At 37.0% G+C, this 15,224-nt stretch overlaps 1 protein-coding gene and 1 long non-coding RNA gene across 2 annotated transcripts; one reads left to right on the top strand and one right to left on the bottom strand.

The window, feature by feature from the left end:
- Nucleotides 1-5,202: 5,202 nt before the first annotated feature.
- LOC147476997 (uncharacterized) lies at nt 5,203-5,995 on the bottom strand. Its single transcript, XR_015207918.1, has 2 exons — nt 5,886-5,995; nt 5,203-5,769 (listed from the first exon to the last, which is right to left on the bottom strand). It is a non-coding gene; the product is annotated as an uncharacterized LOC147476997 (long non-coding RNA).
- Nucleotides 5,924-7,031, top strand: LOC147476996 (uncharacterized). The gene is made up of 2 exons (XM_086582994.1): nt 5,924-6,259; nt 6,345-7,031. Exon 2 carries the CDS (start codon nt 6,583-6,585, stop codon nt 6,946-6,948), a length of 366 nt encoding a protein of 121 aa, XP_086439120.1. The 5' UTR covers nt 5,924-6,259; nt 6,345-6,582; the 3' UTR covers nt 6,949-7,031.
- Nucleotides 7,032-15,224: the final 8,193 nt, after the last annotated feature.

The following is a 15,224-nucleotide window of genomic DNA, read 5'->3' as shown; positions in this document are numbered from 1 at the left end:
CACCCCCCCCAAACAATTCAGAAAGGTGGGATTAACACAAAAATCATCACATGCGTTGAAAAAAACCAAATTAAATTCAAATCAAAATTCAAATAACAATTAACTACCGAATTCAAATTTAACTACTGAATTTAACAACTTAACATCCAAACTACTAAAAACGATAAAAACAACATCAAAGATGGAAAGTTGAGCTATCAAGGATGGGAAGACCAACATCCCACCCCCAAACAAATTTTAGACAACAGAGTTTATAAAATTTGTTTTAAACGTGGGTCTTTTAAAGTCAGATTCCCAAGACTTCCTACATTACTATTTTTATGTTTTAATATATTTGATTTTTTTTTTAAATACGGATTAATATAAGGAAAAACAAAAAGCAATAAGTACATAATTCACACCATAGAGGAACATGACTCAAAAATCGAGAAAACATGCAAGAGTGGAAAACGTGAATTATGTTAAACATGGTTTTAGGATCCGGTACTTATAGCCACACACTCCATAGGGAGGGCCCGGTTACCTGAATAGTGCACTTACCAATATATGGAAGTGTAAAGAAGTACACCAAACAACAAAATGAGCCGTTTATAGTCAGATACTCGAGACTTTAACAAATAACTGGATATATATATATATACCCTGCAGTTTTCCATATATAAACAACCTAAAGAGTTGTAGGTCTTTCCATAAATAAATAACATGGAATGCACCCCCAAACAGAATCAAGCACCAAGATTTTCTATGACGCAACTCAGTGAAATGAAAGCGAAGTCTGATAGACCTAGAACGTAACAGAGCATGCACCTTCTTCTTCATCTTTGAACGAGAGGGTGTCTAAGTGAATGATCATGAGAAAATGGATGTTTGTGGAAGATATGTTGGATATGGATAAGTTTTAGAAGGAAATAATAGAAAAAATGAGAATGTGGGTTTAGCACAAAACTCATTTATGGTGTAGGTAGGAACTGTCTTAATTCTAAAAATGAAGGTGTCATGTGCTTTTTCCTTGGGAATTATTTCCGTATTAGGAGGGTTTAGAAAATCATTAAGCACAGAAGAAGCAAGAGGGTCAAGTGCAAACTCAAGGTTCCTTTGAAAAGGTGGAAGGTGGGGAAAATTGGTGATGGAAGATGAACGAGTGATATGATGATGTGAGGTGGATGAATGGGGCTCAGCTAGAGCTCTTAGGTCTAGATCATCAAAAGCCTTGAGATATGCAAGACATTCCTCAATAGGTGGGTCCAAAGAATCAACGGGATAGAGGGTGAAAAATTTATCTTCCGTCATAGCGTCAAGGGATGAATGGATGTTGACAGGGGGGGACTCGCGAAGTGGCAAGGAAGAGTTGCAAAAGAGTCGAAGGAAATCTTCCTCAACTTCCAGGGAGTTCTCATCGAAGTTGGAACTTCCTAAGGAAAGGAATTTGTGCATCTGATTATCCGAAAATGTGGTTTTGAAATAATCTTGAGCTAAGCTCTCGATCATGCTAACCTCTCCATCCGAAGTCGAATCTGGGAACTATTTTGTCATTTTAAAAACATTTACCTCAATAGAAAGATGGCCAAAGGACAAGGACATCGAACCATCGCGACAGTTTATGAGCGTGTTGGCAGTAGCCAAGAATGGACACCCTAAAATTATCAGAATAGAGTCGTTAGCGACTTCTGTATCGAGGATAACAAAATCCGCAGGATAGTAAAAATCTTGAACCTTAACAAGCACGTTTTCAACCACACCCTTAGAATACTTAATAGACCGATCCGCTAATTACAACATCATTTAAGGAGGTTGCATCTCCTGTAAACCTATTTGTTTGTATAGATAATACGGGAGTAAGTTAACACTCGCCCCTAGGTCTAATAAAGTAGTGGTCGTGTGGGAAACTCCTAAGGTGCATTATACAGTAGGACGACCAGGGTCCTTGTACTTAATGATTCCATTATGTTATGTTAAAGTTGGAAACTGTTCAGTCAGAAAGGCGTCTTTAGGAATATTTGTCTTACACCTAGTAGTGCACAACTCTTTAAGAAACTTAGCATGGTGAGGTAACTTTTTAATTGCTTTAAGAAAGGGTAGGTTTATCGTTAGATTTTTGAAAACTTTCCTAATTTCGTCAAAGTTTGTATCCTTGTTTAACATTGCTAATCTTTGGGGAAACGGTGGTTTCTCTCTATATTTTGCGTATGGATCAACAAGATGTCTAACCTTGGCTTTCTGTTTCTTAGGTTGTGGTTTAATTGGTACCTCTATAGGGGTAGGATCTTTAGTTTCTATTTCGGTATCTAGTTCAATATCCGGTGTAGGGACTACTGGTGGGGCCATAGTTATGGCGTTATCAACCACTCTGCTAGAATGGAGAGTGGTGATGGAATTTAGCTCACCTACGTTTTCATTGTCCTTACAAGTATTACCATTTACCTCAAAGGCTGTGTTTGTTGTTTTAGGATTAGGTATCGCTTGACCTGGAAACACACCTTTTGGTTGTACTTTCACTTGTGCTAACTGCTGTAAGGAAAGTTAGATGGCTTGTAAAATCTGTTGTTGGGATTGCATAAAGGTGCATAAAGGCGTCAAAATGATCCGGTTGTGGAGTAGTATTTGTTACAGGTTGTGTGACAGGAACTATGTCACGTTGATTATTAACAGGTGGGTTGTGAAAGCTATGATTAACCGGAATGATACCTCTATTAGCATTATAATTATTATTGTTATAATTATTCTAATTACCCTGACCTTGTCCTTGTCGTGGTGGAGCTTGGTTGTAATTGTCTGCTGGCCTAACATTTTTATTATTAAACCCTGGAGGTGTAACTTGTTGATTATTTCTCCAACTGAAGTTGGGATGTTGTCTCTAAGGGGCGTTAGGAATAGGATAGCTATTAATTGAGCAAATATTATCTTGTTGTGATGTTTGTTGTTCATAAGCGAGAGGACAATAGGAGTCGGGATGCTCAGGACTCAAACAGAAATTACATGGATTAGAGTTGACATTCATGACGGGGATAGGCTTTTGTTAAACAAAAATAGCCTCTACCTTTTTAGTGAGAGATTCGATTAAAGTTTTTAGTTCAGGATCGGGTTTAATCTAAAACATACCAGCGGCCTTAACTGTTGTAGAAGAACTAGCGGAACGGGAGATATCGTCACTACCCCCTCCCCCCCCCAGTTATTATTACACTTTGTTTGATCTTTTAAAATTTATAAGCCTATGAGGCTCCTTTACTGAGGAAGCTACCCCCATTCATTATGTCAAGGACTTCTTTTTGGTGGTGTAAATGTCTTTTGAAAAAGGCACGAACTAACGTGTCTTTCGTGAGGTTATGGTGTGGACACTCTATAAGAAGGTCAGTGAAATGATTCTAAGCCTCTGAAAAGAATTCATGAGGATTCTGTCGAAAAAAATGAATCTTAGAAAGCATTTCATCTATCTTCAGTGGTGGGTAAAAATGTTCCATAAATAGTTGAACAAGTTTGGCCTATTAGTCCACGAGAATTAAGGACGGCGATTAACCAAGATCTTTGACCTTATCGGCTAAGGTGAAAGGAAACACCCTCAGTTTAATTTATTTAGCACCAACCGTAGGATGGTGGAATGTGGTAAGGACTTGTTCAATCCTACGCATGTGCTGATAAGGTTTTTCATGGTCTAACCCATGAAAAATGGGTAACAAATTAAATATATTTAGGGGGATTCGAAAATCCCCAATCGGGTTCTAAAGAAGATGCAAGAAGATTTCAAGTTGTCATTCAAGGCTTTGTAAAAGTCAGAGAGAGGTGACTCTCTTTCTTCAGCCATTATATCAGGTGTAGTGAGTGGTATACTAGTTAGAGGTGTAATGAGTGGTATACTAGAAAGGCGTGTTTGTTGACGTTGTCGGTTGATTACGTTAGGCGTTTTTCTTCTACCTGACCTTAATCTCATGCAAGGCTAATACCAATCTTAACTAAACATGACAACACTCAAAACAATCCTGATATGCTAGTATAAACCTCTAATAAGAGATGCGAGGAGTGGAAGAAAGAAGTACCTGAATGCCTCCTTGCTTCACTTATGAATAGCGTCTTGTATATGCGAGCTCAGTGTGTGTAACAAGTTAGAAACACTGAATAACATGAAGTAATGAAAGTTTGAACTAACCAGTGAAAATGGGCTTTTCCAGAAGAGGGCGCGGGTCACGCTCAAAATTAGCATGGAGAAGGCGCGGGTCGCGCTCAGGTCCAACTCGAGCTCCAAGCGTTTTAGCGCCCGAATTAATTAGCCTTGGGGAGGGCTGGCGCTTCGCCAGCTTGTTCTTTGAAAAAAAATATTTTTTCTGAACCAAACAATCACTGTTAGAATCAAACAAGGGTGGGTGGGTTTAATGGGACTTTGGGAAGACTAACAATACTAATGAAAACTATTCTAAACGGAACTAAGATGGCAGTGGCGTCATTTGATAAAAAGGAAAACAATAATTTTACCTACGAATAAGTAATGAGACTCAAACGTAAGTAAAACTAAAACTATTTTATGCTTATGTTATCAAAGTTTTCTACTCTCGATGCTATTGCAATATAGTTGGAATAGAAAGTTTGTTCCACTCCTAGTTCTTTAGAATTCTAAGCTAACTACGATTATCAGTCTAACAAAGATTGTGAAAGTAACGATGGAATTATACTACGATTGGAAACTACAAATCAATATGTTAATAATGAAATGACGGAATTCAACTACTAACTTGACAATAGAGAATGAATTAAGGGAATTCTATTCCACCTTGATTCGACTTAATCAACTAACAAAGAAGTGTCATAATCCAAATTCCAATGCTTTCGTATAACAAACTGGTATTTCTAATCCCTAATTATTCATGGCAATCTCTACAAAATAATAACTAGCATGTGAAGCAATCAAACCCATTCTCATGGTGAACTAATTACTTTCTAGAATTGAATAGATTATTACGATGATTGCTAAGCTAACAAAATCAAGTTTTCATCAAGGCTTCCTCAAACCTCTCTAATGGAGGTTTTAGCCTTGAGTCATTAAACTATCATTTCTATATGAATCATAACAAGACATGATAAAAAAAAGATTATAAATTTACTTATTTGAATTAAAATGGAAATCTAATCATGCAAGATTGAATTGAAACTAGTAATGATTATTAACTAAATCTATGAATTGAAGCTAAAATGATTTAATGGAATGAAACTAGATTTATGAATAACCAACTAACTTTATTGATCTAATGAATAACAATACTGATTCAAAACTAAATTTAAAACAAGGTAATAAAACTAATTAATGGAGTCTAAACTAATTTATTTTCTAATCTAGGTCTAGTTTATGAGTCTGCCTCTTTTCTTCTTTTCAACAAGAAAAAGAGATCCCCAATTTCATGCATGAGCCTGGAGCCATGTTTTGGGCCGAAAAATCTAGCCCAAAACCCAATTTCTTTAGTCTACAGAGGTCTTTTCAGCTGGATTTGACTTAAATAGCCTTTTCATCCACTTCTACTCCTCTTATTGGGTCAAGTCTTAGACCATTGGAAAGCTCTTTCCAAGACGGTCGTTTTGACATAAGATATGCCAAATTCTAAAGTTTGAGTCCAAAGATACGATCTTCGAAAGTTCTACTGAGTTTTACTTTTTAGCTTTGACCGGGCTTTAAAAAGGTTTTTCTCCTTGAATCTTGGCCTCTAATCACATAACTTCTTAGCAACCAACCTTTGCTCCTTTGTCTCGCAAAAGTGACACATTTCTGTACATAATTGACTCCAATGCCTGAAATACATAAAATCACATAATCAGCATTAACTCTTAATTATTACTCGCATAATTGGTCTAAAAATATTATTGTTAAGGGGTTAAAACTACAATTTTGGACTCTTATCATGAACCTTTAAAAGCTCCGTCCCAAGTCCAAGAAATGCATACTGATGCCAAGTTGGTGAGAAGAAAAAGAAAGAAGCCTTCTAAAAATGAGGGTGATACTACTTCTGGAGCTCCTCCTAACTCAACAAATCCAGTATCGAAAAATAGTGCAGGCTCATCGTCTCGGCTTCCTATTGTATCGGATGAGTTTTTTCAGCATTAATTTTTAATTGATCCAAATCACCGAGTCCCCAAGTCTGCTTCCCTCTTTGCCGACTGACCAATACCTGGTCTTAGTCAAACTCTTGTGACCAATACCATTCTCCCCAGAGATAAATCTGCCATGACTAGAATCTCGGCTTCTGAGCGCTTCCGCATCATGTGCAATTCAATTGAAAAGGTGTGTTGTTGTATTTACTTTATATGGTAGTAGTCACCATTCTTTGTGAAATTTAGCTACTGATATACTTTACTATTGTTCTTAGATGAAAGTTGCTGCTGTGAACCAATTCGAGGTCGATATGGCTTCATCGGGTCAATTCTGACAAGAGAATGATGATTTGAGAAAAGAGCTCAGTAAAGAAAAGAAAAGTGCAGCTCGATCTCCTCAGTAGCCAATATGGCACATCTGAGAGGAAAGTGAAGGTTTTGACTGACCAATTGGCACAAGAGAAAAAAGAGATAGAAGAATTGCTTAAAGAAAAAGAGGTTGCATTGAGGATCATGGAGGCTGATTTTGAAAAGGATAAGGCAAAACTTAAAGTTGATGTCGATGCGGAGCAAGCACAAGCATATGCTGATATAGAATACAGTTTGTCAATAATGAAAAGCTTCAAACCATATCTTCCTCAAGAACTTATTGAGAAGTATAAGCTTAATGATGGTGATGACGCTGTTGTCTCTGAAGCCAGGGATGGCAATAATGATGATAATGAAGTTACTGAGGTCATTCCTCCTATTAATACTGTTAACTACCCTGAGCCGACCAACCCCGAGGTAATACCTATTGACCCTGAGCTCCTACAAGCCAGTATTGATTTGGCCGAGGCTGATGCTGCTATTGAGCATCAATCTAAAACTTTAATGTAATATTTGTACAATGTTGGTGGCTGTGTTGAAACAATATTTTACTTTCTTTTGAAGTATGAAATTCATTTTGATGGTTTTGATTATGCATCTATGCTTAGAAAAATCTATCGTTATTTATACTAATTCCATCTTTCTTAATGAGACAAACAATGTTTTCAAATTCGATACCACCCAAATAAAAAATAATAGTATCAATTGGTGTTTAATATATTTGACTTGTTTTGAAAAGAAATCATAGATTTCAATACTACCGTAACAGACAAATAGTAGCAATTGATACTTAATATCATATGTTTGTTCGAAAAGAAATCTTAGATTTTGATACTGCCATAACCTACAAATAGTAGCAATTGGTACTTAACACATTTTTTTTTTATCTTTGAGAAGAAATCTTCAATTTCGATACTATCATAACAGACAAAATAGTAGCAATTGATACTTAACACATTTTTTTATCTTTGATTTTGATAAAAAAAAAAAAAATGTGTAGCAATTGATACTACCATAACAGACAAAATAGTATCATAATAGACAAAATAGTAACAAAATCTTAGATTTTGATACTACCATAACCGACAAATAGTAGCAATTGATACACAACACATTTTTTTTATCTTTGAGAAGAAATCTTCAATTTCAATACTACCATATCAGACAAATAGTATCAATTGGTACTTAACATATTTTACATGTTTGAAAAGAAATCTTAGATTTTGATACTACCATAGCCGACAAATATTAGGAATTGATACCTAACACACTTTTTATCTTTGAGAAGAAATCTTCAATTTCGATGCTACCACATCAGACAAATAGTATCAATTGGGTCTTAACATATTTTACATGTTCGAAAAGAAATCTTAGATTTTGATACTACCATAACCGACAAGTAGTAGCATTTGATACTTAACACATTTTACATCTTTGAGAAGAAATCTTCAATTTCGATACTATCATAACAAACAAATAGTATCAATAGTAATACTAATTAAAATGATTCTACAGATACCTGGAGTTTTCGCCATTGACCTGGTATCGAGCTTAGTGCTACAGATACTAGGATTTCCTTGATATTTCCCTGGTATCAAGCTCGGCACTACAGATACCAGGATTTCTGATGCAGGAGCATAACCATATGCCTACGTCTTGGCATTTTTCTTTTATTTGTTTTATTACCTTATTTATTTCTTTCCAATAAAACCCTTTTCTAGTTTAGTAATATAAAAGGGATATTGCATTATGGTTTGTTTTAGTGTTTTTTTATTCTCTTTTATGAAGATTGAGTTGCCTTCTCATTGAAGAACTCTTATTTATTATTCAAAGTTTCAAGTATCATTTGATCAATTGACTTTGTTTCTCCATCTTGGTTGTTTTCTGATTATTAAGTTACACTTCCGCGACTTACTCTACATCAAAGTGGTATCGGAGCCACGTTCTTTCTTGGTGGATTTTTTTTAGTACAGGTTATCGTTGTCAAATAACGATCAACTGACTTGAGATGCCTCTGAGGAGAAACAACCAGACTCAAATCCAGAGGTTGGGACACGTAGAACAGTTGTTAACGTCCTTGACAGAGAAGGTCGACCAACTAGTTTTGCAGAGAAATCGTCGTGAAGTTGTTAACGACGATAACGGTTTAAACACGCTTGAGTCAGATCTGGATGTAAATCCTTTTGCTGGTTCAGGGGATGAAAGCGGTGATGAACAAAGGGGTGAAATTGCAGATGACCACCATGTGTCTGATGTTGATTCTAAGTCAGATGATAATGCACAAATGGCTGCAAGGAAATAACAACAATTTCGTGCCGCTAAAAATGGACACCGACAACAAGTCCCTTGTCGTCGTCGTGATGGGTTGGATGTTAATTGCTTTCTCAAGGTATTGGAGTGTAGCCAGCAAAGTGATATTTGAGTTGATATACCATAACTCCATGGGCGTTTACAGCCTGATGATTTCTTTGATTGGCTCAACAAGGTTGAAATGGTCTTTGAGTATAAAGGGCTAATAGACCCAAAAAGGGTGTGGCTTGTTGCCACTAAACTGTCGGGTTATGCTATAATCTGGTGGGATGAACTCCAAGCACGTTGGATTCGTATTGGCAAACAGAAAATTGTTACTTGGAATAAGGTGAGAAGACAAATGCGAGGAAAATTTGTCCCCCTAAATTATCCCCGTGATTTATATATGCACTGCCAAACTGTATCGCAAAAGTCACATAATGTTATTGAATATACAGAAAAGTTTCTTGCTCTCTCAACCCACACTGACTTGATGGAAACTGAAGATCAACGTGTTGGAAGTTATCTTCAAGGGCTAAAGTCAGTAATTTACAACGAACTTGCGTTCAAAGAGCTTCCCAATTTATTTGCCACCATTCGTTATGCGTTAAAATCCGAAGAACTTCAGTCTAAAAGAGCATTATCTTCTTCCTGGTTTACAAAACCTGCTACCGAACTCAAATCAACTACTGCCATTCCTTCTCCGACTCCTACATCTGCAGGCACTCATAAAACAACCCGTGATATTACTTGTTTTGAATGTGGGATTCTTGGTCATATTGCAAGTGCATACCCAAAGCTGAAATGACCAGGTTTGGTTGCTGAAGTTGATTCTACAAGCAACCAAGTTGCACCAGATTCTAAAAAGGCAGATAATGAGGAACAGAGTGTCGAAGTTGGGGCTGACACTGGTGTTCCTCTATTAGTTGTTTGTCACTCCCTGATTGCTCCCTCTTCTCCACATGATCCTAATTATTGGAAGCGGAATAATATCTTCCACACGCGTTGTACATATGGGGTCATTTGTGTTCAGTTTTTATAGATGGTTGATCTAGTGAGAATATTGTCTCTCGTGAAATGGTGGACAAACTGAAATTAAAACAAGGGCAACACCCCAATCCTTTTGATATCCAGTGGCTACAGAAAGGTAATAAAGTGAAGGTTGATAAAAGGTGTTTAGTTCCTTTTTCTATTGGTGATCGCTATAAAATGAGGTGTGGTGTACTGTAGCACCTATGGATGCTTTCCATCTCCTATTGGGGCGACCATGGTTGTACGACCGATCTATTCAACATGATGAACGAAGTAATAACTATGAATTCCACTTCAAAGGTGTATGTATTACATTGTTGCCACTTCCTCCTTCTCATCCACTGTTAGTTACTCAAAAGGCTACTACTAGGTTATCTGTTCAGCAAAGTTTCCTAGCCCAATCCCGTGCCTCTAACTTCTTCATTGCCCTTGTTGATAATTTTTCTACTTCTTCAATTGAAGTGCCTTCGATTTTGCAGCCCATACTAGAACAATTTTCAGATGTATGTTCTGAAGAGATGCCCCCTGAATTACCACCATTGCGTGTTATCAAACACAATATTGATCTGGTTCCTGTTGCTTCCTTGCCCAATCTGCCGCACTACCACATCTCCCCTGCTGAGCATGCTGAGCTACAAAAGCAAGTCCTTGAGCTATTAGAGAAGGGCTTGATCTGTGAGAGTTTATCGCCTTGTGCTGTTATGGCCTTATTGAAGCCTAAAAAAGATGGTTCTTGGCGAATGTGTGTTGATAGTCATGTTATCAACAAGATAACAGTTAAGTACCACTTCTGAATCCCTCACCTTGAAGATATGCTTGACTGTCTCCATGGGGCGCAAGTATTTACTAAACTGGATCTAAAGAGTGGTTTTCATCAAATCAGAATGCACCTTAGTGATGAGTGGAAGACAGCTTTTAAAACCAAAGATGGTTTGTATGAATGCCTGGTAATGCCTTTCGGCCTCTCCAATGCTCCTTCCACCTTCGTGCGCTTGATGACTCAGATATTTCGGCCTTACATTGGGAAGTTTGTCGTTGTTTACTTTGACGATATTCTTATTTTCAGTTCTTCTATTGATGAGCATGTTCAGCATGTGGAGCTTGTTCTCTCTATTTTACGATCCCAAAGGTTATATTTAAATTTAAAGAAATGCTCATTTTTTGTTGAGTCTGTTACTTTCTTGGGTTTTCTTGTGACCCCTTCAGGAATTTGTGTGAACGATTCTAAAGTTCAAGCTATTCGGCACTGGCCTCTTCCTACCACAACTTCTCAGGTTCGAAGTTTTCACGACCTGGCCACATTTTATAGACATTTCATTGCATGTTTCAGTAGCCTTATGGCACCAATTACTGCATGTATGTGTGATGGCCCATTTACTTGGACTTAGGCTGCCACAAAAGCCTTTACTTTGATCAAAGAGAAAATGACAACAGCTCCTGTATTGGCTCTTCCAAAAATTTTAAACTCTTTGAGGTTGCATGTGATGCCTCTAAGTATGGAATTGGTGTAGTTTTGAGCTAGGAGGATAACCCCGTAGCAATCTTTAGTCAAAAGCTTGATGGTGCTAAGCTTAATTATTCTACTTATGATGTGGAGCTTTACTCCATCGTCCAAGCTTTGTAGCATTGGCGTCACTATCTCATTCATTGTGAATTTATACTCTGGTCTGACCATGAGGCTCTTCGGTATATTAACTCTCAACAAAAGGTTAGTGCAAGCCATTCTAAGTGGTTTAGTTTCCTCTAGGACTACACCTTTCATTTGCATCATCTAGATGGAAAAGAAAATCGTGTGGCTAATGCTCTTAGTCGTCGCTCCTATTTGTTAGTGACCATGAGCACCTCAATTTTTGGCTTTGATGAGTTGCTTTCTATTTATTCCATTGACCCAGATTTTGGTGTGATTTATACTCAATGCCTTGACAGTCATGCTGCTATAGATCATTACTTTGTTCAAGACGGCTTTCTTTTCTGGAGTTCTTCTTTATGTGTTCCAGCATCTTCTCTTCACGAAAAGATCCTTTCTGAGATCCATGCAGGTGGTTTGAGTGGCCATTTTGGTCATGACAATACCTTTGCTCAAGTCCACGCTAAATTTTATTGGCATTCTCTATATAAGGATGTTAGCAAATTTGTGGCTTGATGCTTTATTTGTCAGACTGGCAAAGGCAAGCAATCCAATGCGGGTTTATATACTCCTCTTCCTATCCCAACTGCGCCATGGCAAGATGTTTCTTTGGACTTTGTTGTGGGCTTGTGATCAATCCACAAATGTGCGTTTTATTACTTTTACAATGCTTCGAATATGCCATTCTTATGCTTAATGAATAGACAACTTATAGCTTTCGCTACCTTTTGCAAGATACAGGCCATTTAGGACGTATATTCCTAATACGTGCATTTTAGCGCAAAAAGGATTGTTATTGACGCTACTTGGAAAGATTCCAGGTTATGAGTAAAAGTGTCGAAAAAGTCAAAGTCAACTATCAAAGTCAACTCTCAAGGACTTAGGACTAAAAGCTGAAAACCCAAGGACTCAGGACTAAAAGCTATGGACTCAAGGACTTAAAGCCAAATCAAGAATTCAATTATATGGGCTAAAGTCAAAAGCCCACAAAGCTTAAAGGTTGTTTCTAGAAGAAAGGGCAAATATGTAATTGGTGTCCTATATAAACCAAAGTAGTAGAGAAAGAACATTACCCTAGAGCTAATCTTTGGTCATTAGGAGTAGTTAATATGTTTTAAATTAATAGTGTAATTTGTTATTCACTTGTTTTCCATTTTTATGTTCTTCAAGCTTTAGTGATTAATTCAAGTTCTTATTATCTTTAATACTAGTTTTCATTCTTCTCTTCAATACAAGTTTTCATTACTTCTCTAATCTTGATTCAACCCAAAAAAAAACACTAGTCATACTCATTTGACAAGTTCAAATGAGTATAACTTTGTGAGCAAGATAACCATAAATTCATTTCCATACATGTTTTGCAATCAAATCAATAGTTTATTCAAGATTTCAACCCATTCTAGATAAAGAACTAGTGTTTCCACCATTAAAACTTCAAGAACAAGAGTAAAGAAATTTAAGAGAGTTTAGGAAGAGATTTTTCCAACCATCAAACCATTCCTCCAAACAAAAGATTTAGGATGAACAACAAAACCCAATCCCACTTTCTCAACATGTCAAATGGCGGCGCCGTCATGGATCCAAATGGAAAGAGGAAGATGGAGAAAAAATCACTCATTGAACTCTTCTTCTCAATCTTATTTTCAAATTTTTTTTAGCTTTTTCCCTTTATTTCGTTACTGATGTTTCTTTTTCACGTATTTCCAATACACGTTTGAGCAAACGAAGCCCGTAAATAGTACGAAACGAATCACCAGAGACTGCTGGAGAAAAATGAGCGCAAATAGAGAAAATTCACACGCGCCGCGCCTGTCACACACACGTGCGACATGCGTCCACACATGTCAGACACGTGCCCGCACATCGTCCAACGAAGATTCCGTTAGCTCAGAATCTTCGTGTGTAAGTCACATTTAATTCCCCCTAGTCTTTTTAATTCAAATGTGAGTAGATAAAAAGTAGATAGATTTGCAAAGTTTTGAGTTTTCAAATCCAAAAATTCAATTAAAAAAAGGAATTTAAAGATTAAAAATGTTTATTAATTAAAATGAATTAGTAATCCATCAGTAAAGTTAAACATTAAATTTAGTTTAGTAGTATGTTTAGGTTTTATTTTCTATTAATTGTTGTTTATGCATGATTAGATTAAGATAATATCATATAGTTAAGACAAAATATAAAAAAATTAATTAGGATAAATACAAAATAGTTTAAGTTTGAAAGTCTAGTCTTTTGGTTTAAGTTTACTTACCAAGAGTTGGGGATTCAACCAACTTGGACCAGCTGGATGTGCGAGGCGAGTAGTGTAACATCACACTTGTGCATCTCAACCCAACTTAGGGTTGAAGTTCCAATCTTTGATGAACACTTTCCAAGCTTTTACGTATTTTATTTAATTAATCATTAGCTAATTAGCTAAATATAGTTAATTTTCATGTTTCATAGTTTTAAGCCCATGAAGGCAACTTTGTTTTAGGCCCACGAAGGCAACCAATTGTATCTTATTGGCTTTGCCACATTTTGACCCGACTTGTGGGTCTTAGATAGATTAAACTTGTAACCGTAAGGAAATGCTCGAATGGTGGGTTGACACACAAGACACCAAACACTTCGTCAACCCCCACCACGACTCCTTCACCCCAAGGGTCGTGTACTTTCTAAACCTCCTCGCTACAAAGTGTAAGACGATACTTGTATGTTACTAAGCATGCATGTATGATTGTGTGATTTACATTTCAGTCTCGTCTTTACATTAACGCTAAGGCTAAACCCAAGCCCTAAACGAACAAAAAGTGGGATTAAGCCCCACTTTAGAACAGACATTGCGTGAACTGTTTGTTACATAGACCAAACTAAAAAGATAAAGTCAATCAAGCAGAGCCAATCTAGTCACGTCCATCAGGACAAACATTTAGCACGAACAAAGAGAGTAGTGAGCTACCAGATTCTAGTGGACTAACCACCTTACTCACTCCCCTCCCCCAAAAATACCGTGAGTGAGATTCTTGGTGGCACGCCATTTGGTGAAGTAGCAATCTTCTCCCTGGACGTGTGTAGAGACAAAATTCTAGATTTGCGCCCACTGTTTGATTCGAATAGAGCATAGTATCTAATCTATAGACATTGCATGCAAACTTTTCAAATATTTCAAGATCACAAATGAATTTCTGTAGATTGTGCATCATTCTTGTTTGAGCATTCATGGCTTATCAATATGCATCGCAACCGTCATGGAATTACAATGCAAATCCAGAACCTTGTTCTTGCTGTGGTAGTCTGTATCATTGGGCGTCTCAATGCACATCATATACCGAGTTCGAGCCTCCTATGGAATATTCTTGCGATTACGAACCTCAAATTTCAAATTTCCCTATTTCCCAATACACCCCAGAGTTTTCTAATCATGCAGACAATTCATGGAATTCCACCATAAATAGTCAACCATCATTCATGTATCCATATGGTCAGTCAAAGCGCGGTTTTAGCCCATTATCATTCACATCATCATTCATATCTAATTCATATTCCACTCCACCATCTATCACAGACCAACTTTATCAGGCAATGACCGAGCAAACAATACAAATTCAACAAATAGCAAAGACCTTCTATTTTCTCCAATCTATTTCAATTGATACCATATCTGAGACTAATATTCTTTCCACCAGTCCAAAACCCAACCAAAAGGAGGAACAAGGTGTTACTATAATAGAGCCGATTACTAAAGCTTAACCTGATATTTATGACCAATTAAAACCACATCACCATCCACCTGACTATCGTGTGAATTCCAGATTCTATGATAATTACTATATGCATGAGAACACTTCGACAAAAG

This window comes from Coptis chinensis, chromosome 9, assembly GCF_015680905.1.
Source record: "Coptis chinensis isolate HL-2020 chromosome 9, ASM1568090v1, whole genome shotgun sequence".
Classification (NCBI taxonomy): domain Eukaryota; kingdom Viridiplantae; phylum Streptophyta; class Magnoliopsida; order Ranunculales; family Ranunculaceae; genus Coptis; species Coptis chinensis.
This window is presented reverse-complemented; position numbering and strand designations above follow the sequence as displayed.